This window comes from Tursiops truncatus, chromosome 13 (assembly GCF_011762595.2).
Source record: "Tursiops truncatus isolate mTurTru1 chromosome 13, mTurTru1.mat.Y, whole genome shotgun sequence".
NCBI classification, from domain to species: domain Eukaryota; kingdom Metazoa; phylum Chordata; class Mammalia; order Artiodactyla; family Delphinidae; genus Tursiops; species Tursiops truncatus.
Window position 1 is genome coordinate 62,427,543 of NC_047046.1, and position 22,929 is coordinate 62,450,471.

The 22,929-nt window shown below is 41.4% G+C and overlaps 2 protein-coding genes and 1 long non-coding RNA gene across 9 annotated transcripts in view; 1 reads left to right on the top strand and 2 right to left on the bottom strand.

The window, feature by feature from the left end:
* The window catches only part of HDHD2 (haloacid dehalogenase like hydrolase domain containing 2), a 38,460-nt gene extending 35,803 nt beyond the window's left edge, over window positions 1–2,657 (bottom strand). For 2 of the 7 annotated variants that reach the window (XR_002176744.3, XM_019937006.3), the window contains exon 1: window positions 2,521–2,657. The gene's annotated coding sequence lies outside the window, so the exon portion shown is untranslated. Of the gene's footprint in view, window positions 1–1,054; window positions 1,090–1,501; window positions 1,649–2,463 lie in introns of those variants that run through there. The other 5 variants (XM_019937010.3, XM_019937007.3, XM_019937012.3 and 2 more) reach the window with 5 other exon arrangements.
* LOC109550276 (uncharacterized) lies at window positions 2,643–7,166 on the top strand. The gene is made up of 2 exons (XR_002176745.3): window positions 2,643–2,782; window positions 3,277–7,166. It is a non-coding gene; the product is annotated as an uncharacterized lncRNA (long non-coding RNA).
* On the bottom strand, window positions 7,041–22,165 carry IER3IP1 (immediate early response 3 interacting protein 1). Its single transcript, XM_004327840.3, has 3 exons — window positions 22,002–22,165; window positions 9,101–9,202; window positions 7,041–8,224 (listed from the first exon to the last, which is right to left on the bottom strand). Exons 1-3 carry the CDS (start codon window positions 22,090–22,092, stop codon window positions 8,169–8,171), a joined length of 249 nt encoding a protein of 82 aa, XP_004327888.1. The 5' UTR covers window positions 22,093–22,165; the 3' UTR covers window positions 7,041–8,168.
* Window positions 22,166–22,929: the final 764 nt, after the last annotated feature.

Genomic DNA, 22,929 nt, shown 5'->3' on the forward strand with positions numbered 1-22,929 from the left:
GAAAGCCGTGCGGCCCGGCCAGAAAAACGTTAACTCCAAAGGTAATTAAAGAATAAAATATAAACAAGACTAGAAAAACAACAAAAGAATTGTATTGTTCAAAAAAAGAAAAAACTGTCCAACCAGAACCACTAAACGGTCATAAAAATATTGATAATTCTAATCTTTATTGAAGGGTCCACATAGACTTAATGTTACCAAAGCGCTTTCATCAGTTCCATAGAACATACCTTTTAAACTCTAAAATGCTCTTATAGAGCTTATCTGAGAGTGATTGAGGCCTATAAGAACATAACTGAGGTGTACCACTCAAAGCTCAAAATATACTTCTTCAGTTAGCCCCACTACAGGCCTCTACCACTTCTGCCATGATCTCTTTTCTTGTCTAAATCTTTACAATACTTGTTACCAGAACTACAAGTCAGTACTTGATAAACTGTAATTGTAAACTATTAGTACCACCCCAGAAAACTGAAAAGGCTTCAAAGCTGGTCCATGTTTGTTTATATTGAGTCCACGTCCCACCATCTCGCATGGCTTGAACAAGTTATGTGGGATATACTTTAGAAAGTCATAAACAATTGATATTGGTACATATTCAATGCAAAGAAGAAAAGTAAATTCTCTCTCATCCCAAAAGGAACTCTTCAAGATACTTCAGAGGACATCTCCCCTTGAATATTCCAGGGGCATCTCAATCCAAGTCCTTGTTACCCTCTAAGCTGCTCTTCATCCTGCAATCCTTATTGAGCGAATGGCAGCACCATCAATGTAGATGTACCCACCACTCTCCCAAGTCTTCTTCCCAACCAGTCAAGGGTCAAATCAAATCATGTCAGTGCTACCTCCTGTACAGTCCTGAATCCACTCACTTCTCTTCACTGTTACTAAAACTATCTTAGTTTTGAAATCATCATCTCTCATCTAGCCTATTTCAACAACTTCCTAAATGTCCTCTCTGCTTCGACTCTTCTCCCTATTTCTAGCTCCAAATCCATTTTTTGAAATGCAACAGTGCAGTGGTTAAGTACAAGAACTAAGGAGTTGTACATGCCTGGATTTGTACTCACTAGCTGTGTGCACGTGGGCAATTTTCTTAACATCTCAGCCTGAGTTTCTTCATTTCTAAAGTAGAAAGAATAACACCTCTAATGGTTGATTGGAAGATTAAAGGAAGTAATACATATATTGTGAACAGTGTTCCACAAATAGAAAGGCTGGGTTATAGGTCATATATGCGTATTGGGGGTGGGTGTGTGTGTGCTGGCAGGGGGGACATGATGGATGTGTCTAGGGCTACAAAAATCACAGGATAAATATGATACAGTCCTAAAGCATTAGTATAATCTGAGGATATGGGAAAACATTTTATACCAAAATAAGGTATACTGTGGCCTATCATTAAGAACGTACATAAATATTTAAAACAGATTTCAATATAAATTTTCTCCTGGGAGGCTGGGGCTCTTCTCAATATGTCTCTGGACATATTTATACTCACCCCCTGGAGAGTACAAATTCTTTTTTCTTCCCCATATGCTTCCAGTGAAAAAGTCGGGAACCACACTGCATGCACTCACTCAACAAATGTTATTATGCAGTCACTCCCCACTGCGCCCAGGATAAAATATGAACAATGTAGACTGGTGTCCAGAGCCCTGGTTTACCTCTCCAACTCGTTTGTGTCTACTCCTGCACCAAAGTTCAATGGCACTGCAGTCGCCCACCAGTCCTATACGTTACCTCCCTCATCGCTGCACTTTTGTCCGAAACCTTTTTGCTCCCTGAATTCTACCACCCCTGTCGCTTACATCCTCCCTTCCCTGACCAATTCCTTCAGTCCCTGGGTCTCAGACAAATATCACTTCCTGTTTTTCCTGAGTCCAACTCCTTTTCTCCCAAGGCTGGGCCAGGACCCCCCAGCGTGCTCCATTAGTACACTCCTCACTCTGTTCCATCCATGGAGCCCTGTGAGTCAAAGGGCTGTTGCCTTTCCCCCTGTACTACTACTGATCGCTCAATAAAGAGTTTTTAATTAGCTAAACTCATGAATCCCGGCCTCCATAACTGGAAGGATTCCACGAACAAGGCTCTTTCAGCACTAACTCAACTGCAATCCCCTCCTTCTCCCGAGTGGGAAAGGGCCTCAAGACTGGTCACGCACCCTCCCCCATCGCAAGTTCCAGCACCTGGCAAACGCCAGACTGACCCGAAGGGACGCTGGCTTCGAAATACAGCGCAGGGGCACGTTAGGGGGAAGGACTAACACCCCACAGTCACCATCCGCCCCGCGCACGCGAGACCTGGCGGAAGTGCGGCTCGCCCCGCGCCGCGCACGCGTGGTGGCGCCGCGCCGAAGGCCGCGAGGGGTGGGCAATCCTCACAGAGCGAGCGCCCGGTTGGTCCGGGCCCCAGGAGGGTGGTGGCCTAGAAACCCAACCGGTGTGTCCCCAGCCAGCTCACAAAGTAATGTAGCCTCCAGACAGGCGGGCGCTCGCCTGTCCCAGTGCGGCTCCTCACCGGGCTCCGCACGCCGTCCTCGGCAAAGGCAAACGCCCTGCTAGCAGAGAAGCCAGCAGAGAAGCTCCGCTCCGCAGTATCCTTGGCGGGGAAAAAGGCGCAGGGGCGGCTGCCTGAGAACGCCGGAAACTGGCCCCAGAGCCGTGCCGGAAGTCCCGCCTCTCCGCACATGTCTCCGCCCCATCCGTCCAGGGCTACTTTCCGGTTTCGAAGACCAACTACGGGGTCTAGTACTGCTCCTTCCTCACCGTGTAACAGAACAGTAAGTTATTATCGAGACCTGCTCCCTCAAGGGCGGGGCCTACTGGGCCTGGTTGCAGCAGGAAAAACAAAAACTTTTGCCTTTGCTCAGTAGCAGTTTCTCATTCCACTGCAGTGTTGTCAGACCAAGTATTATTACCCTTCTTTGCCGCCACCCTTGCGCACTCCACCACTTCTGTTTTCCAGTCCTCACAACAGGGCAAAAAGAGGTATTGGGGCAAGGAACGGTGACTTTATTTGGAAAGCCAGCAGACTGAGAAGGTGGCAGACTGGTGTCCCAAAGACCCGTCTGAGTTGTAATTCAAGGCTTATTTTACACTGAAAGGAGGGTGGTGTGGCTGGTTGTTGCAGACTTCTTGGTGCCAGCCAGACCCCAGAGGGGATGTGATAATCCTTTGTTCTTTTAGCTTTCCACTTAAGTCAGGTCACCATGTTCCTGTCAACCTTCAAGAAGACAGATGTTATCCTCTGTTCTGCAACTTTTTATCTTTACAGGAATGAAAAGTATGACACCTTTAAAGCAGCGGGCTCCAACCTTTTTGGCACCAGGGACCCAGTTTCGTGGAAGGCAGTTTTTCCACCGACAGGGTGGCGGGGGACTGGTTCAGGCGGTAGTGCACGCGATGGGGAGAGGCACATGAAGCTTCGCTCGTTCGCCCACCGCTCACCTCCTGCTGTGCAGCCCGCTCCCTGACAGGCCAAGGACCAGGACCCCTGCTTTAAAGGATGAGCCTGGGAGGCAGAGCCTTGAGAATGGGCTGTATTTCAGGCTATGGGCAACATTCCTTTACAAAGGTGCAGAGTCACCATAACTAAGAACAGACAACAGAGCAAACAGATTAAAGATTAAAGGAACAGATCCAATATGGAGTCAGGTTTGTTCTCCCTTACACGTCTCACCCATTCTCGAGGGCTATCTCAGAAGTCATCTCCTTGATACTTCCCTTGAAACACCCAATCTCTGAAGTCATTTCCTGCTTTCCTACTTGAACAGCATCTGGCACTTATTGCTGTCTTTTATTAACCACTACCGCTGGCAGCAGTGTCCCTCTTTTCTTGCATCAGCTATTCCAAAACTTTACGCTGTCAAGTTTCCTACCCTGACGGACAGCTGCCACAGGTCTTGCCTGTTATCCCTAGGGGAGCAATATCTTGGGATACATAGAACCACCTCCCTCACTGCTCCCTTCCCACACCCATGTTGGGAGTCTCCACTTGTCTCCCTTTGATCCAAATAAATTAAACCCCTTGAGTGCAGAGACGGTCATCCTATGCACTCTGTATGAAAATGACTAAATGAAACGCTTTCAGGAGCAGTCTGACATAGAATACAGGCTCTAGTTTACACCTATGGAACCCCTTGACAAAACTGCTGATCTGCCCTTGACTGGGGGCTCATTTACCAACATGCCCTCTGCCCACTGCTGCAGTCAGCCATGTTGTAAGCTATAACACTTCCTGTTCCCTGGACTAGGGACCCTTTGCTTTTTCCTCCTCACTGGGTTTGGAGGTTGTTTTCGTCTTATATTTACTAAGTTTTCTGTTTGAGGGCCTACTTGGTTGAAGGAAACGGAAACTGATCCTAGTTTCCCCTTCAGAATTAGGAGCTGTCTTTGACCAGATTAAAACACCACCGAAGGTGGGTAATATTAAGACATGCATTTTTCTAAATGTTTACTCTGGCTGCAATATGGAGAACAGATGGGAGAGGTGCCAAAATGTGTGTGAGACCAGATAAGAATCTACTGCAGGGCCACAGAGAGATGCTTAAACTAAAAAGTGTGGAAACAAAGCAAACAAAACAAATTTAAGAAATCTTTAGGAGGTAAGAGAAATTGGTGGTAAATTAGATTAAGGGTAAGGGAGAGGAAGGCATCAAGATAATTATTAGGTTCCAGGTTTGGGCAATTGGGTAGTATGGTGTCATTCACTGTGATGTGGAATGATGGAACATGACTAATGGCTTCCTCCTTACCAAAAGACTCAAATGGCTTTGCCTGCCAAAGGGCAAAATGAGTAAAGATGGGATGAGACCTCAGAAGGAGAACTTGAGAAAGAAAAAGATGGGTTAAAGAACCCAGAGGATAAATAAATAAATAAGTAAATAAATAAATAAAAGAACCCAGAGGAGGAGGGGAGGTGTAAAGAAAACAGTATCAGAACTAAAACAAAAAGAGTAGAATTCCATAACTTACCTTGATCATTAGTATCGGTGGACACTGCCCACTGTGTGTCCCAGGTCCTTGCACAGATGTTTTCACTATATCAGACATCTAATGACCAATCAGGGGCCAAGGAAAATTTTAGCAAAAAAGATTTCCATTTTGGTTGGTATCAAAATTTTATTATTGGTAATAACTTTGAAGCTGTCAGTAAGAAAGTAATTTATTTCACCAAAAACATTTTACTTCAGAAGAACATCTCTTTGATCTAGGATCAAAGGTCAGTGACCTGGAAATTATATATATATATATGTATAATCTGGAGCAGACTTCTGTTCTAAAACAGTTATTGACTAATTTTACAGAGGAAGGAACCAAAAACAACTGAGGTCTTAAGAAGTTTATTTAAGTCATATGATAAAAGGTTCTGGCTAGCATACTAGCAATATCCTGCCTCCTATTTTACTCAGATGTATTGCTTTGTCTCAGGTCATTTCATGAATACACACACATATACACATAAGTGATTGCAAATATCTATAGAGCACAGGTCACCGTGCCTACTCTACCTAAGGCAAGGATTTTTTTTTAAGATTTTTTTTTTTTTGCGGTACATGGGCCTCTCACTGTTGTGTTGTGGCCTCTCCCGTTGCGGAGCACAGGCTCCGGACGCGCAGACTCAACGGCCATGGCTCACGGGCCCAGCTGCTCCGCGGCATGTGGGATCTTCCCGGATTGGGGCACGAACCTGTGTCCCCTGCATTGGCAGGCGGACTCTCAACCACTGCGCCACCAGGAAAGCCCAAGGCAAGGATTTTTTTTAAAAAAGATACTTCATAACCATGTTTTTGAAAGCTTAGGGTTTCGTGGAAGTGCCTTAGGAAGCTTGTTAAGAGTGAGGTGGAGGCTGAACAGTGGGCCTATGGGTCCCATTCCCGCTTCAACTGGACCTGCTCCCATCTATTTTAGATATCGGATGATTACACTTCTATGTTACTATTCTTTTGAAAATCCAGTTCTGTTAACAATCAAAGTTTGAAAACCACTGTACTTGATTAAGGACTAGGGTATGAATTTGAGTATGTACACAAGAGCCTTCACCACAGGTCATAGGCATATAGACACAGGGTCAGAATACACAGGACCATTAACACCACAGATATTTGGAGTCCAGAATAATCACAAATTGTTAATCCTGATAATGGCTAAGGGGAAAGATGTTGGCAGGCAGGCAGGCACTTAAGTTACTATCTACTAAAACAAGATGCTATCGTTACTGAATTGCAACTTCTCTGGATAAACCAGGGTTAACCTGTGAAAGCTTACGGACCTGTCTTCAGGCACAGTAAAGCTAGAACTGTGTAAGAGTCCTTTAGAGATGAAATATTTTGATGTCCATGCTGCACTTTCCTCAGAACCACTTTGCTACAGAAAACTCTGATCCTGCCCTAATATGACTGCTCTCAATTGGAGTGTGAACTTGGACAGTATTCCGACAATTAATGAATATAAAGGTGTGTTGTAATGTCTTAATGAAAATGGTATCAGGCCAAGGTCTCTCTTTTCTTTCTTTTTAAAATTCTATATGGCTGGCTCACTGCCTGTGGAGAAACAGGAGTGCCCTCAACTAACTGCTACTTTTCAATCTGTTCAGCAGCTTAAACTTGAACTTGTGCATCAGATCCTTCTAAGGCCAAAAGAACATTGCCTTTAAGTGCCAAATACATTAGTTACTCCCATGAGCCAAGTAATCAACTTAGGATCCCTGGTACATTTCTTTGGTTCAGCTGCAAGGCCCCCCTGCTCAGAGAGCTTCCGCTCTTCCATCTCCAGCTCAGGCGTGGCCAGTGGGCATCCAATACCTGCTCCAAAGTTTTAGAAGTAACTTAAGTCATAGAATCAAAATTGCTCGCGAGTCTTCCTGATATATGTCAGCAATTCTGTTAATTCATTGAAGAAAAAAAAAAAAGGAATGTGAATGTTTACTTTCATTAAATCTGTGCTCAATGATTTTACAGCAAAGAACATATATAAGTGTTGCACACAAAATGAAATTAATTAACAGACAGGTTATATACTGAAGTACAAAAACAAGTGTTTGACTTGGAAATTGAACTTTATTTACAAATGTTCTCCTATAGACAAAGATTCCATTCCACCCCCTTTAAAATATTATAACTAATACTTCCCAGAAAAATCATTTACATTGTTTTAATCTTTCTGCATAAAACAGTATTATGGGATAAGCAAATATGGGATGGTCTAAGACATAAAAAAACAAAAGACAATTTATCCACCATGAATGCTCTACTGACTGACAGAATGAAGAATTACAAATCACACCCCTTAATGTGCTACTCCGAGAAACGGAAACGTGATAATTTGGGGAGGTAAATGCTTCACAATAAAGTCTTCTTACGTAGTATGGTTTAATGGTGATTGTTAGGATTGCTCCTGCAGGCTGCTATTTATGCTGATTTTAAAAAATAAGTCATTGTTAAAAAGGGCATAGACTTTTCTATACAGATTTTTTTTTTACCTATGGAAATATGTAGATACTGACCTGGTCTCATCATTCAGGCCAATTAATAAAATAACAAACGCATGAAAAGAACTTAAGACTTAAAGACACAATCATCATGTGACTAACTGACTTACAAAGTTAGAATTCTCCCAGAAATCAGAGTATTGCTCTTCAATAGTTACTATGAATTTGAATTTTTCATAGCTGAGACAGTATACAGACAAAATATTTAACCAAAGAGTTCAAAATAAAATAATCCAAATTTCCTATCTAACATTTTATATTTTAAAAATCCTTTAAATTTTATCTAGGAGGATAATCATTCTTACATCATAGCTAAGTCACAAGGAACTTTGAAAAAAAAATTCATCCCTGAGAAGTCAAAGAAAGAAACCTCTAAAAACACAGAAGTGACAGTCCTGCACCCTTTTAACAATCTTTACCATAGCATGAACTTTTATCAGCAGTCAGCAATCAAATGTATTTCAATCTGGCCTCTGATGATCTGATCTTTTTGCAATAAAACTGTAAGTGCAACATTTAAAAAAATCAGATAAATAGGGACTCTGGTTTTATTGGCAGGTTTACATTTTTGTCAAGTCCAAGGTCAGCCAGCTAAGATACGTATGTTCCAATAAAGACTGAAGTAATAACTTCTGCTGGCAGCTCTTCTCCTGAGTCTCCATTTCCCCCATTGATCTTCACCCAAATAGTAAAAGTAATATAATCGCAATTGAGTTTACTATTATCAGTGGCACTGCAAAGAAAAAAAAACAGAACAGTTTTTTATTACTAAAAAAAATCAGAAAAAAATGAAGACATAGTTTTACTAGCATCCAGGAAGGATGGAAATACAGTATGTCATCAGAATCACATTGCAAATCCTTATAACAAAGTAACATTCAAACATGCATTGGATCATAAAATCCAAAACTTATTGTAAAGTGGGCTTGTGTGACTGGGGATAAGGGTCACACTGGTACAAGATCAATATAAAGTCGACTGTGGATAGTGCTGGTGCAGCTCTGGGAACACAAAAGCATACTGGACCCAGGCAGAAGTAGACCCACATGGCTGCCAGTGACAACTGACAGTAGAGATACAGTGCAAAGAAGATTCTGTTGCTTCATCACTAAATTAAGAATGAAACTTATTCTACCCAAAGCTGTGATGAAATCAGCTAACAGAGACAGAGAGAGAGAGAGAGACCCTAATTTTAATGGTTTTAAATAAAAGGTTTTGAATTCTTGAGTTGCTCTAAAATATTTTCTAATAAAAATAGCAGATATGAGACCTGTATTTTTCTCTTGAAAGTCTTACAGGACTCAGATGACTTCTCTACTTAGAAGCAAAAGAATTTCTAAAAGGTAAGAACACCGTTGTCTTTCAACTCTGAGAGGTGACATACAGGTAGCATACAAATATTACATCACTGAGCATTCCATCTGCATCAAGTGGCTTAGATAAAAATAAGAGGCAAGCTAGGAAAGAAACTAGTAACTTTTAAGCAGTAAAGCCAAGTTAAATATTATAGAAAAAAGTTCCCACTACAAAAATGGCATTCACACTTGGAAGTTTTGCTACTTAAATCAAACCACAAAATTAAGAGCGTTCCACTAGTTTTTCTTCTTACCTCTCATCACAGTTCTCACAGATCGAATAAGGTTCATTAGCTGAGATTTAATTCCTGGCTCTTCTCCAAATCCACCAATTCCCTGGTCTGTTGCCCAGCCAACTGCATAATATAAAGATGATTAGCTGTGGTAAAATTTATTATGCACTCACCTTGCTCCCTCATTAGTCACCTTCTAAAGATGATTTTGAGCCTTGTTAGACATAAATTATATGACTTAAAAACTTGAGTATATTTTTTACTTTTGATAAGCAGCACAAACTCATTTAATTTCGATTTTGATTTTATAAAATAAACCAGTCTAATAAATTCTTCCATGGCACTGTATTCAGTAAAGATGACTGTTGTGACAACCTGATTGTTTTCTTTCTCTTTTTCTAAACTAACAAACAATATTTTTCAGGTCAGAATTGAAAACCAAAGCATATTGTCAAGTTGAATAATTAGCTCAATTCAGAATTCATAAAACCCGAAGTAATTATCAGTATAAAAGTGTTGCAGCTGAGCTTCACTATCTGTTCACCTGGGGAAATGTTAATGTGAACGTGGTCGCAGCTTGGTTACGCCTTCATAGCATGCTCTAACCCGACAACAGAGGCACATCTTTTTAACTTGATCATTCCTCTTCATTTCTCAATTTTGAGGTAAGGAATTTAGCCTATTATCTAACCCTAACCCCACTTATTTTCAGTAAATGAGTCTTTTACCTTCTATCATTTTCCTGATAATACAAATCATTATTTCTTTACCTTTATCTGCTAATTCTTTTTTTATGGCCTTACGCATTCTTCTAGAGGCTTACATGTCCTCATTTCTGCAACGTCCTTCTCTTGTCCTCATTTCAGGTCCACTTTTCATATCTCACATGACTGTATTTTTTTACTCTCATATAACTACAGGGCTTAATTAATTCCTGACATGTTAACCCTTAAACTTGAAGACAGAACAAGTTTTTATTTTATACATGAAAGAACCATGTATCAGGTAACAAGATTTCACTTTGTTTAATCAACTTTTACTTGGTTGAAATAAAGGTTAAATAATGGTTGCTTGTTTTTTTAAATGTTTTTGGTCACATCAACACTGAGATATGTTGTGGTATAAAACTAATGTAAAATTCAAGTTCACAGCAGAGCTGATGTGTTTTCACTCCCACTCACCCTTCAAGGCCTAGCTCACTTGTGCTTACAGCCTTCCCCATCCACAGGGCTGTCACTCTCTTTTGAGCTCCCGCAGCACAACTTCTATCACAGTGGTTAATACCACAGCCTCTACTATCTCTTGCCAGACTCTCAACAGATGCCTCTGCAATTTCCTCTCGACTTCTTTCTCCCATAAAGTGTCAGATCTTTCTAGCTCACAATGTGTGATGATTCCCATTGCCTACTGAGTGAAGTTAGAAACTCCTTAAATTGACATGCTAGCCTTGTATCATACTACAACCCTCCGAGTAACTAGTGGTTACTCAATTACCCACTAATTGCTATACATGTTAAAGGCAGCTTCTGAATCTAGGTTTGTCTGACTTCAATGTCAGGGCCTTTTCTAATTCCCTCCTATGTCAAAATAAACCTTACTCTTTGCTCCCCAAACAGTAACTACTGATTGTAAGTTACATTATAAATTCCTGGAAGACAGGAACTGAATTTAGTCTGTCTTTACCTTTCCCCTCTCCCCCACCCAGAGCAAGTACTTAGTAAATGTTTGTGGAATTAAACTGAATTTATAGCAGACCAAGTTAATTTTGGAATAAAGAAAGATAAGGTAAATCCTAGAATCGCAGATAAAACTTCCAAAGAAACATGTTTCTTTATTTTAAAGGCACACGAAGTGTAACCAATCATTCAATTGTAGCTTTGCGGGAGGGAGGAAGAAATCCTCCAATATTAAATGTACACATCTCTCCAAGATAAAAACAATCTCAGAAGATACACCTGCATCTTGCTTCCTACTTCTGCATCTACTTCTGTCTCCGACAAGCAAATACACTTACGCTGTTTCTCCAACGCTGACTTTTACCATATAACAAGTTCTACTGTAAGTTCTTTCTCCCACATACCTGTCTCACTCTTCCAGGGAGCTCAATCAGCATTCTCCACTACATGGCAGTCCTCTTTTTGTAATCTAAGTTCAAAGGTGTAGTACCAGCCTTTAACTACTTATAATGTGGTAAAAACTATTTCATAATAGTGTCTCTAGAAGGACATAAAACACAAAATGACCACCACCACCTGGCGTATCATTTTCCAAACCAGTTTAGTCTTACTCATATAAACCTACTTAACAACTCTACACAATAAGAAAGCAGCCTGGTTTTGGTTAAACATATTGGTTACTGTAACGAAGGAGAAAGTTTTCCTTGACCCTCTTAGGGTCCCTGGCTATGTCTGAAAATTAAACTGACAAAGACAGATTAACAGGAGAAAAGCACACAAATTTTATTAAGTTTTTACATGTACCCGGGAGTCTTCACAAGAAAATGAAGATCTGAAAAACTGACCAAAGCGGAAGTTTTTCTACCTTTTAGACAAAAGAACAAATTTGTGAAGAATTAACAAAACAAAGGGGTTTGGGCTATAGGTAGGAAATGCAATAATGTCTGTTTATACAGTCTTCCTGGCCCTAAATTCCCTGTCTCTGGTGATAAGAATGTCTGCTTTCCTCCTGGTACAGGAAGGATACCTTTCACACGGGAGATTTATCTCCTGCTTTCAAGAAAGAAGGGCCAGGGAGGGAGGAGGGCGGAGTGACCTCTCTGATTCTGGTGTTTTCTCTAACTCCTTCAGCTTAAGATATTCAACATGCCATGGTGCCTTATTTGGGGGTAGAACGTCCTGAACCCCATCAACGGATACACACTTTTATCTTAGCTTTCTCCTGAAACCTTACTAAAAATGACATTAGGGCTTCCCTGGTGGCGCAGTGGTTGGGAGTCCGCCTGCCGATGCAGGGGATGTGGGTTTGTGCCCTGGTCCGGGAAGATCCCACATGCCGCGGAGCTGCTGGGCCCGTGAGCCATGGCCGCTGGGCCTGCATGTCCGGAGCCTGTGCTCTGCAATGGGAGAGGCCACAACAGTGAGAGGCCCACGTACCGCAAAAATAAATAAATAAATAATAAAGGGAAGAATAACTGACTTAGCAGAGAAGGCTGAAACCTAAAGATCCAGGGAGCCCACAATAAAAAACTGAGGTGAATCGTGCTGAGAACCCTGGAAACTTGAAAGAAACTTCAAAATGCCAGTGAGGGCGACAAAGCTGAGACACCGGAGGACTAATTGAAAAGTCTCCACAAGAGCAGTTAGCGCCGCTCCTCCTTCCCCTCCCATCCCATCCCCTTCCCTAAACTGAACTGATAGGAAGAATGTCCCTCTCTTACACCCTCAGAAGACAGGAGGTTTACTCTCAGCAGAGACTGAAGCATGGAAGCTCTGGACCTGGGGACATCTAGGGAGGGTGGATTGAATTAAAGTCTGCAAACCTAAGTGTCAGACTCCTGCCCACTTTCCTTGCTTGTGTCTCAGGTAAGCCTGGAAATAAGAACATTTATATTCTGCAGACAGGAAGTTGTAAAATTACTCTGGAAATTGACCAGCTGCCCAAGAAGACTTCAGATACTGACATACTCGGGGCTTTAACGAGACAGCGAACTTACAGAGAGGCCCACTGGTGAGCAAATCCCAACCACATACACAGAGCTTCCTAAGAGCCTCTCAGTGCTTTACTCTTTAGAATAAACTGACAGTCAAGAGGGAACAATTCTTAACGTGGAAAGACAAAACAAAACCAGAAAAGAAGACTTTGAGGAAGAGACAATGCAAGAAGTAGGAGTTCATTTTTTAAAAAAACAAACATCCTTAGAGAGAGAACAACTACTGTAGCTATAAACCCCAGAGAATAAGATGCCATAAAAAAAGGGGACATAAAAAAGGAGTGGGACTTCCCTGGTGGTGCAGTGGTTACAAATCCACCTGCCAATGCAGGGGACACGGGTTCGAGCCCTGGTCTGGGAAGATCCCACATGCCGCGGAGCAACTAAGCCCGTGTGCCACAACTACTGAGCCTGCGCTCTAGAGCCTGTGAACCACAACTACTAAGCCTGTGAGCCATAAGTACTGAGCCTGCATGCCACAACTACTGAAGCCCACACCACGCCTAGAGCCCATGCTCTACAACAAGAGAAGCCACCGCAATGAGAAGCCTGCACACCGCAGTGAAGAGAAGCCCCCGCTCGCTGCAACTAAAGAAAGCCCATGCAGAGCAACGAAGACCCAACGCAGCCAAAAATAAATAAATAGATAAATAAATAGATAAATCCACTATGTGATTTTTTTCTTGTACATAAAGCATCATTGTGGAGCACTAAAAGAAACAACACGTTCTCTGCACTATTGCCAAGATAATGGCTAACCTATGTGTATAAATATAATAGCTCTCAGGTCAGGAATCACAAGAATATGACAAAGGGAACATAAAGTTATTTAGAAAACATTCATTGACTGATGGAATGAATTGTAAAGATGAAAGGACCCTTGTTGTCAGTCTACTGGAGGAGACAGAAAAGAAACTGCAGTGGTATATTACCCACAAAATGGGTCAGAGATGGTTTCTGGGAAAGGCAAATGCCAGAGTAGGCCTTAAAGGATAGGCTGAAGAGTTAGCAAGTCAAAGAAATGAAGTAAATCAAGGTCATCACAGGCAGAGAAAATAATGTGAGTAAAGGCTCAGCAGTGAAGAAGAGTATCATGGTAAAAAAGGTACACGGTAAATATTAGGGAAGGGTAAAAGAGGGTAAGGACAGAGAGGAAGGGAAACATTATGGTGGGTTTATAAGTCACACAAGGGAGTATGAATTTTACGTTGAAGGCTAGGGATACTGAAGAACTCAGAATTTCAGACACTGAGAAACACAGTCAGCTTCCCATAGAAGGGAGAACAAAGAGAAGCAAAAATGGATGGAGTGTGACCAGTGAGGAGGTTACTATTAAAATCTAGGTAAGAAGAGTTAAGAGCTTATGTAAACAATATTTAACACAAAATATTTTCAAATTCTATCTTAAAACTAATCAGATATTTTAGAACAGTGGCTTATCCACTTAGTCAAGGCAATGTGGTGTTTTCCCTTAGTTCTGGAACCATATTCAAAACACATGCTCAAACAAAATATTTCTGTACTATTTCTGAATAAATGAGGAAATGTGGAAAGCAAAGTTCTGGAGGGCAAAGTACTAATAATTCTAGGCCATTCCAATAGTTCGTGGCAGTGGTTGTCATCTAGGAGCACAAATCTCAATCATCTGTAGAAATTCTGGAAAAGACACACTGCTCAACTTCACTTCTGGGAAATCTGAACGCAGGTCTGGAGTAAGGTCTGGGCACTGTATTCTCTTTCGAAGTTGTTTTGGCTATTCTGGATCCCTTGAATTTCCTTTAGAACCCAACTTGTCAGTTTCTGCCAAAAGAAAGCCAACTGGGATTTGGATAGACATTGCATTAACTCTGTAAATCAGTAATATTAAGTATTGTTATCCTAACAATATTTAGTCTTCCAATCCATGAACATGGAGTGTTTTTATACCCATTAATTATCTTTAAAAATCTTTATTCTTCTTTAATTTCACTCAACAGTGCCTTGTAGTTTTCACAGTATAAGACTTACACTTATTCTGTTAAATTTATTCCTAAGTATTTTGTTCTTTTTGATATTGTAAATGATGTTTCTTTAATTTCATTTTTGATTGTTCATTGTTCATGAACAACTGATTGTTCATTGTTCATGAACAACAACTGATTGTTGTTCCTGATCTTGTATCTTGCAAACTTACTAAACTCATTTCTTAGTTCTAATAGTTTTTTAGTGATTCCTTAGGACTTCCTATATACAAGATTATGTCATCTGCAAACGAGATTTACTTTTTTAACCTCACAATCTGGATGTTTTTTATTTCTTTTTGTCTAATTGCCATGGATAGAATCTCCAGTACAATGTTAAAAAGGAGTGGCAAGATCCTTTTCTTATTCCTAGCTGGGGAAAGCACTTAGTCTTTCATCATTAAGTCTGTTAACTGGGGGGTTTTCAAAGATGTTCTTTATCAGTTTGAGGAAGTTCCTTCCTATTCCTACTTTGTTGAATACCATGAAAGGGTATTAGGTTTTGTCAAATGTTTTTCTGCATCTATTATATCATGTGATTTTTATTTATTTTATTAATATGATGAATTACATTAATTGATTTAAAAATGTTAAACCAACCCTGCACTCCCAGGGTAAATCCCACTTGGTTTAGTTTGCCAGTATTCTGTAGAGAATTTTTGTGTCTATATTCAGCAGATACTGGTCTGGAGTTTCTTTTCTTGTGCTGTGTCTGGTTTTCATATCAGGTTAATACTGGCCTCACTGCATGAGTTGGGAAGTCTTCTCTCCTTTCTATTTCGGTGTTAAGTCTTCTTTAAATGTTTGGTAAAATCCAGCAATGAAGCTTGGGTTTTTCTTTGTTCTAAGTCTTTAAGTTACTAACTCAATCTCTTTACATGTTACAGGCCTAATCAGATTTCCTAGTTCTTAAGTCAGTTCAATAGTTTGTAGTCTATCTAGGAATTTGTCCATTTCATCTAAGTCATCTAATTTGTTGGCATACAGTTGTTTACAGCATTCCCCTATAATCCTTTTCATTCTCTAAGGTAGTGATGTCACCTTTCATTCCTGATTTTAGTAATTTGAGTCTTCTTTCCTTTTTTCTTGGTCTAGCTAAATGTTTGCCGATTTTGTTGATCTTCTGAAAGAACTAGCTTTTAGTTTTGTTAATTCTATTGTTTTTCTACTCTGTATTCCATTAATTTTCACTGTAATCTTTATCATTTGCTTTGTGTGTGTGTGTTGGAGAGAAGGAAGAGCTGGTTGTGGCCCAAATGCCAGAGATTCTCACTGCTCTTACTGAGCTTTAATAGATTTTCTTGGGGAAAAAAAAAAGTTTCTTCATTTGTTGTACACTCTTATGACAATTCCCAGAGACTTCAAATGTTCGTTTTTAAAATAATTTTCACTAGTTATAGTTGTTTTATTGGAAAGAGGGTCCAGTGGAGGTTCTCACACTACCATTGTGGAGGCGCTTTCCATTAATAATTGCATTTCCAAATAATTTGATTAAAACTGGGCAGAGGACTTGATTAGGTATTTTTCCAAAGAAGAAATAAAAATGGCCAACAAGTACACGAAAAGGTGCTCAACATCACTATTCATCAGAAAAACGTAAATCAAAGCCACAATGAAATATCACGTCACACTTGTTAGAATGACTATTACCAAAAAGACAAGAGACAATAAATGCTGGCAAGGATGTGAAAAAAGGGAACCTTTGTGCACTGTTGACAGGAATGTAAATTAGTACAGCCACTATGGAAAGCAGTATGGAGGTTCCTCAAAAAATTTAAAATATAATAGAACTGCTATATGATCCAGCAATCCCATTTCTGGGTACTTTTCCAAAAGAGATGAAGTCATTATCTCGAGGAGATATTTGCACTCCCATGTTCACTTCAGCACTATTCACAATATCCAAGACATGGAAACAATCTAAGTGTCCAGTGACAGATGAATGGATAAAGAAAATGTGGTGTACATATATAATGAAATATTATTCAGCCATAAACAAGGAAAACCTGCCATATGTGACAACACAGATGGACCTTGAGGACATTATGCTAAGTGAAATAACTCAGAGGAAGACAAGTACCGTATTTATCTCACTTATACGTGGGATCTAAAACCATCAAACTCATAGAAAGTGAGAGTAGTATGGTGGTTGCCAGGAGTGGAGTGGTAGGGGAAGTGGGGAGATGTTGGTCAAAAGGCACTAATTTTCAGTTATTAGATGAATAAGCTCTGGGGATCTACTGTACAGCATGGTGATCCAACACCGTTTACTTGTAAGTTGCTCTGAGAGTAAATCTTAAATGTTCTCACCACAACAACATTAACAACAAAATGATAATTATGTGAGGTGAAGGATATGCTAACCAGCCTTACTATGGTAAGCATTTTGCAATATATACGTGTATCAAATCATCACATGTACATCTTAAACTTAGACAATGTTATTTGTCAATTAGATCTCAAAGCTGGGAGAGAAAAGAATGATGTCTCACATTTATAAATGGTTATATAGATACCCGCTTAATAGCCTCAGTTCTGTCACCTGGCCTGCAAAAGCCTACTTTTATCTTTTTCTTTTTGTTTTTCGGTATGCGGGCCTCTCACTGTTGTGGCCTCTCCCGTTGCGGAGCACAGGCTCCGGATGTGCAGGCTCAGTGGCCATGGCTCACGGGCCCAGCCGCTCCGTGCCATGTGGGATCTTCCCAGACCGGGGCACGAACCCGTGTCCCCTGCGCTGGCAGGCAGACTCTCAACCACTGCGCCACCAGGGAAGCCCAAGCCTACTATTTTTATAATATGGCCCTTTCAGAAAAAGTTTGTTTCCTTCTAGCTTTGTTTTACCTTTCTCATTTAGATCTACAATGCTCTTGCAATTGGCTTATGTGTTTAGCCAGAGACAGACGGTCAAGATTCACTTATTTCTTTTTGAATATCCAGTTAACCTAGAATCATTTATTGAAGGACCATCCTTTCTATCACACTCGTCTGTTAACTTTATCATAAATTAAGTGTCCATATAAATATGTGTCTGTATTTGGATTCTCCACTCTGCTCCATTGTTCTATTGTCCAACAACCTTTTAGTAAATTTCTTTCTGTTTAATCAGGCAGAGTCAGCTCCTATTGCTTGCAACCAAGAACCCTGACAGGAATGAGTAATCTCAGGACTCAATCCTTGAACCTCTTCTCCCTCTGAGAAATAGACTTCATTCCAATGGTTTCAAATTACCAGCCAACACCAAAAATCCCCACGTGTAAATCCTTCCCAGACCTCCTCCCTTCTGGGCACCAGACCTGTATATGCAAATGCCTACATGATATCTCTACTTTGAAGCCTTAAAGGTACCTAAAAATAGGCTAATTCCTATTCCTATTCCAGGACTTAGCTTTAAATGCTATTTCCTTAAGAACTGATGCTGTTCTGATTCAACCAGGAGGTTATATTCCCATGGTTCTCACCCAGTTCTCTTCCTTCAAAGCATTTATCTTAGACTCAAGTATCTGTATAATTAGACTCTAAGATATGAGAACAAAGATACTGTGTTATGCTCACTGCTACATCTTTTCCACCTAGCTCACAGTGACTGGCCTATTTGTTATAAGGAATGAAGAAAAACTTCCTGCCACCAAATTTGGGAACCTCCTCCTTCTCCAGCTAATCCTTCCTCCTTTTTCAATGAAGAAAGTATCCCACCTCCCACTTAATGCCATCTCCTCCATCTGTGCCTTTGGACCCATCCCTATCCACCTTCTCAGAATCCTTGAGTTATCAATTACCTCTTTTCTCTCCGGTACCTTTTATTTTTCTCGCATTACTAGATCTTTTCCCTTAGCAATTCCTTTTCTAACCTTTGATTATGAAAGTTTTAAAACATACTTATCACTCAGATTTAATAATTATTGATTTTTTGCCTACATGCTTCATCTTTCTTTCTGCTTGATTACTTTAAAAATAAATTACTGGTACTGAAATATTTCAGTATGCATTTTTATCACACTAACAAGATGTACAGTGATTCCTTAATATCATCTAGTATCTACTCCATACTCAAATTTCTTCAAATGTTACCAAAATATTTTTTACAGTTGATATGTTTGCACTAGAATTCAATCAAGGTCCACATGCTGCATATGAATATCTCCCTACATCTCTCTCTCTCTTTTTGTCTTTTTTATATTTTGTATATTTGCCTCAGTGGTCACTTCCTCCCCACTTATTTCATGGCATTGACTTATTGAAGAGACCTGACCAGTTCTCATTGTCGCTGCTGAGACCTAAAAAACAAAACAATCATAAAACATATCTTTGGGGCTTCCCTGGTGGCGCAGTGGTTGAGAGTCTGCCTGCCGATGCAGGAGACACGGGTTCGTACCCCAGTCAGGGAGGATCCCACGTGCCGCGGAGCGGCTGGGCCCGTGAGCCATGGCTGCTGAGCCTGCACGTCCGGAGCCTGTGCTCCACAGGGGGAGAGGCCACAACAGTGAGAGGCCCACGTACCGCAAAAAAAAAAAAACATATATCTGCATCCCCTTCCACCTACCATTTCATTTCCTCCAACTCAGTGATACATTTGGATAATTGTGCTGTCTCCATTCTATGACTTTGCACTCGCTCCACCCCATTCCAATGTGGATTTTACCCACTGTTGTAACTGCTCTTACAGAATCACCAATGACCTCTACTACCCTGAATCCTCAGGACACTTTTCAGTCCTTATCTTGCTTGGCTTCTCAGAACATTCCACTGTTGTATTCTCTCTCCTGCTTCAAACACTCCTTGGCCTCTGTGAAATCCCACTGTCTAGATTTCCCTATCTCTCTGTTTTGCTCACTCATCAATTTCTCCTGTCAGCTCTTCTATCATTACCAGAACATTAAATACTGGAAGAGATTTTAGGACTGTCCCGGTCAACAATTCTCCTTTGTAGTCTATTCCTTCCCTGAACAATTTCATCTCTTCACATGGCTTAATTTATCATCTGTGATTGACATACTCAAATCTCACTCTCCACTCTGGCTCTTGCTTCTGGTCTATGGACTTAAGTCCAACTGACTATTCTATATCTCCACTTGGCGTATCTCACAGAAATCTCAATCTCAGCATGTGCAAAACTTCTTTATCTCTTCACCTTGTTACCTGCACCACCCCCCACAATTTTCCACCAGTGCCAACTCAGTAAAGCTACTACCCTTCACTCAGTTGCTTAAACCAGAAAACCAAGAGAGATCTTTGACTTTTTCCTCTCTCCTCATTCCCAATGTCCAAACAGTAAATTCTATCTTTTCTACGTTTAAAATATCTTCTGATTTATACTAGTTTCCTAGGGCTATTATATCAAAGTGCCACAAACTATGTGGCTTAACACAATGAAAGTTTATTTTTTCACAGTTCTGGAGGCCAGAAGTCCAAAACCAAGCGGTTGGCAGAGTTGGTTCCTTTTCGGGGCTCTTGGGATAATGTCTATGCCTCTCTCCTAGCTTCTGGTAGTTACTGGCAATCCTTGGCATTCTCTGGATTGCAGATGCACCACTCATCTCTGCCTCTGTTGTCACATGGCCTTCTTCCCCCTGTGTCTGTGTGTCTCTGTATCTCTCTCTCCCCATAGGGACACCTCATTGCACGTAGGGTCTATCCTTTTCCAGTGTGACCTCATCTTAACTTAATTTCACCTGCAAAGACGTTATTTCCAAAAAAGGAAACAAGGGTTAGGACTTTAATATATCTTTTAGGGGCATACAATTCAACCCACAATGTGATTCCTTCTACTTTTCTGGATAGCACAGTGGTGAAGAGATGAACGTGAGTCAGACTGCCTGAACTGAACCCTAACTCTGCTGCTCTCTAGCTGTGTGATCTTAGGAAAGCTACCAACTCTTTTGTGTTTCTGGTCCCCATCTGGAAAGCAGGAATGAAAACAGTATTTGTCTCATAGGGTTGTTGTGAGGGTTACACAAGTTAATATGTAGAAAGCACTAGATACAGATCCTGGCACATGGTAAGTGTTAAGTGTTAGGTATCATTATTGTTATTATACCCATTCAACTTATATTATACCCACCATCTCTACTTGCCCTATTTGGAATGGTGCTTTCCACATCCACTCTTCTACACTTCTGATCTGTTTGTTCTCCACACAGTAACCAGCAAATAACACAAATCAAGTCATGTTACTGCCCTGCTTACGAACTTTCCACACCAATTTTCACACCAGCTCTTACTCATCACCTCCCGACCCTTCACCTAGTTAATGTTTACTGACTTATCTGATTTCGGGTTAGACACACTTCCTCCAAACTCTCAAAGATTCACAAGCTAGTATCTCCCAGCACTTCTGTTTTGTAACATTCTGCATACTTGTTATTGGTACTTGTTCAGTTTTTATTTAGATTAACTTTCATTAGGAGGGCAGGGCAACTGTTTTAACCTCAGTTTCAGCTGGCACATAATATGTGCTCAATAAATCTCTCCTGAAGGAAAAAATGAAACCAATAAATCTTGCTCATGGGTTTGAGTTTCAGTGATCTACACAGACATATTTGGTACGCTGTGACAAGTGATGCACATCACGCAGTATCCTGCCGTAATTGTGCCTCATGCAGAAAAAAGCAGTCTGCCCAGGTGGCATAGAGGTCGCTGGATTGTGAGATCCCGGTAGGCGTAACTTCTGTCTTCTCTGTATTCTCAGATTCTAGCCTGGCACATCCTAGGCACCCAATAAACTGTGCTGAATAAACTTTTCTTGGAACATGGATGACTGTATGTCGTGATAACCCCAACACGTCCCCTTTCCTCTTATCCCCAAAACCCAGGAACCCCTATGGCCTTCCATCAGTTCATTCTTCTGACTACCTACGCTCCAAAATGAGCCACGCCCCTCCCTCGTTCACTGAAAACTCACACCCCAGGTTTTTGACAATTAAAAGCGGTCACAGAGAAGGGTACTAAATTCCTAACCTAAACTGGACGCAGGCAGGGGCGTTTCCTGGCTCATCCCCGCCTCCCCCCATCCCGACACGCAGGGTCCGACACACAATGGGCGTCTGTTGAACAATCTTCACCCCCCTGAACAATCTTTACTCCACTGGTGAGACAAAAGTGGCTCGGCTTCCCCACCCAAGGAAGGGCCCCAAGAGGCGAGCCCTCGGCCGCCCGTCTGTCCCGGCCCAAATGGTCCACTCACGCGGCCCGACTCGGGTCCGCGCCCCCGGAGCTCGCTGCCGCCCCCTCGGCCCGCCCCCGCGGCCCCACTCACTGTTCTTGAGGAATCGCTCCTCGTGCAGCACGGCGATGGCATTGACGCACAGCAGGGCCGCCTGCAGCAGCGAGTACAGCGTAAAGGCCATGGCCAACCGCCCCGAGGCCCAACCGCTCCCCTTCCCTCCGCGACAGGGAACGTGGCGTCGCCACGGCCGGCACTTCTTACGGCAGCCGACGAGGCCCAAAACGCGTTCTGAGAAGCTGCGCGCCCATCTGACTAAGACCCGCCCCCATCTGACTAAGACCCGCCCCACGCTCACATCAGCAAGGCCTGTAGAGCTGCGCTGTCCAATGCAGCAGCCAGAAGTACTGAACCCTTGAATTGTGGCTGGCCCGAACTGAGGTGTTGTAAATGTAAAATACATAGGACGAAAACAAGAACGTAAAATCTCCCAATAATTTTAAAATGTTGATTACAAGTTGAAATATTTTGAATATATTAGGTAAATAAAATAATTACTAACATTAATTTTTACTGTTTATTTCTATATACTTTTTAAAAACTGTGTCTATGAGGTTATTGATAATAGCATGTGAGTCTTGTCCAATACTTCTATTGGACAGCGCTGCATTAGGTGCTCCTAAGAGCTGTATGAGATGTTAATAAGTAATGCCTATTTTACAGATGGAAAAAAGGAAGGCTTTGGCAAATAAAGTTTTTTTAAAAATTAAACTAAAATAACATGTGTTGGGCTGTACCCCACAGTCCTGTAAGGCTTTAATTGTCCAGGTTCAAGACGAAAGGAAGAGCCCGGAGTCAGCAACAGAGACATGATTTAATGGATGGGGGGTGTGTATGGGGGGAGGATCTACATGTCGGAAGCAAGGTCCTGGAGCGACACCCCATGGCAGGCAGGACATGGTGGCAGTTTTTGCTCTTGGGGTCGGGGTGGGGGAGCATGAAGATTACCAGTTATAGGGGG

Bases quoted from the DNA above. Each gene is read 5' to 3' on its own strand.
- IER3IP1 (XM_004327840.3), bottom strand. From the start codon at position 22,092: ATGGCCTTTACGCTGTACTCGCTGCTGCAGGCGGCCCTGCTGTGCGTC. The intron at 9,203-22,001 runs GTGAGTGGGGCC...TATATTATGCAG, and splicing joins GGAGCGATTCCTCAAGAACA to TTGGCTGGGCAACAGACCAG. The intron at 8,225-9,100 runs GTAAGAAGAAAA...TTTTCTTTGCAG, and splicing joins TGTGAGAACTGTGATGAGAG to TGCCACTGATAATAGTAAAC.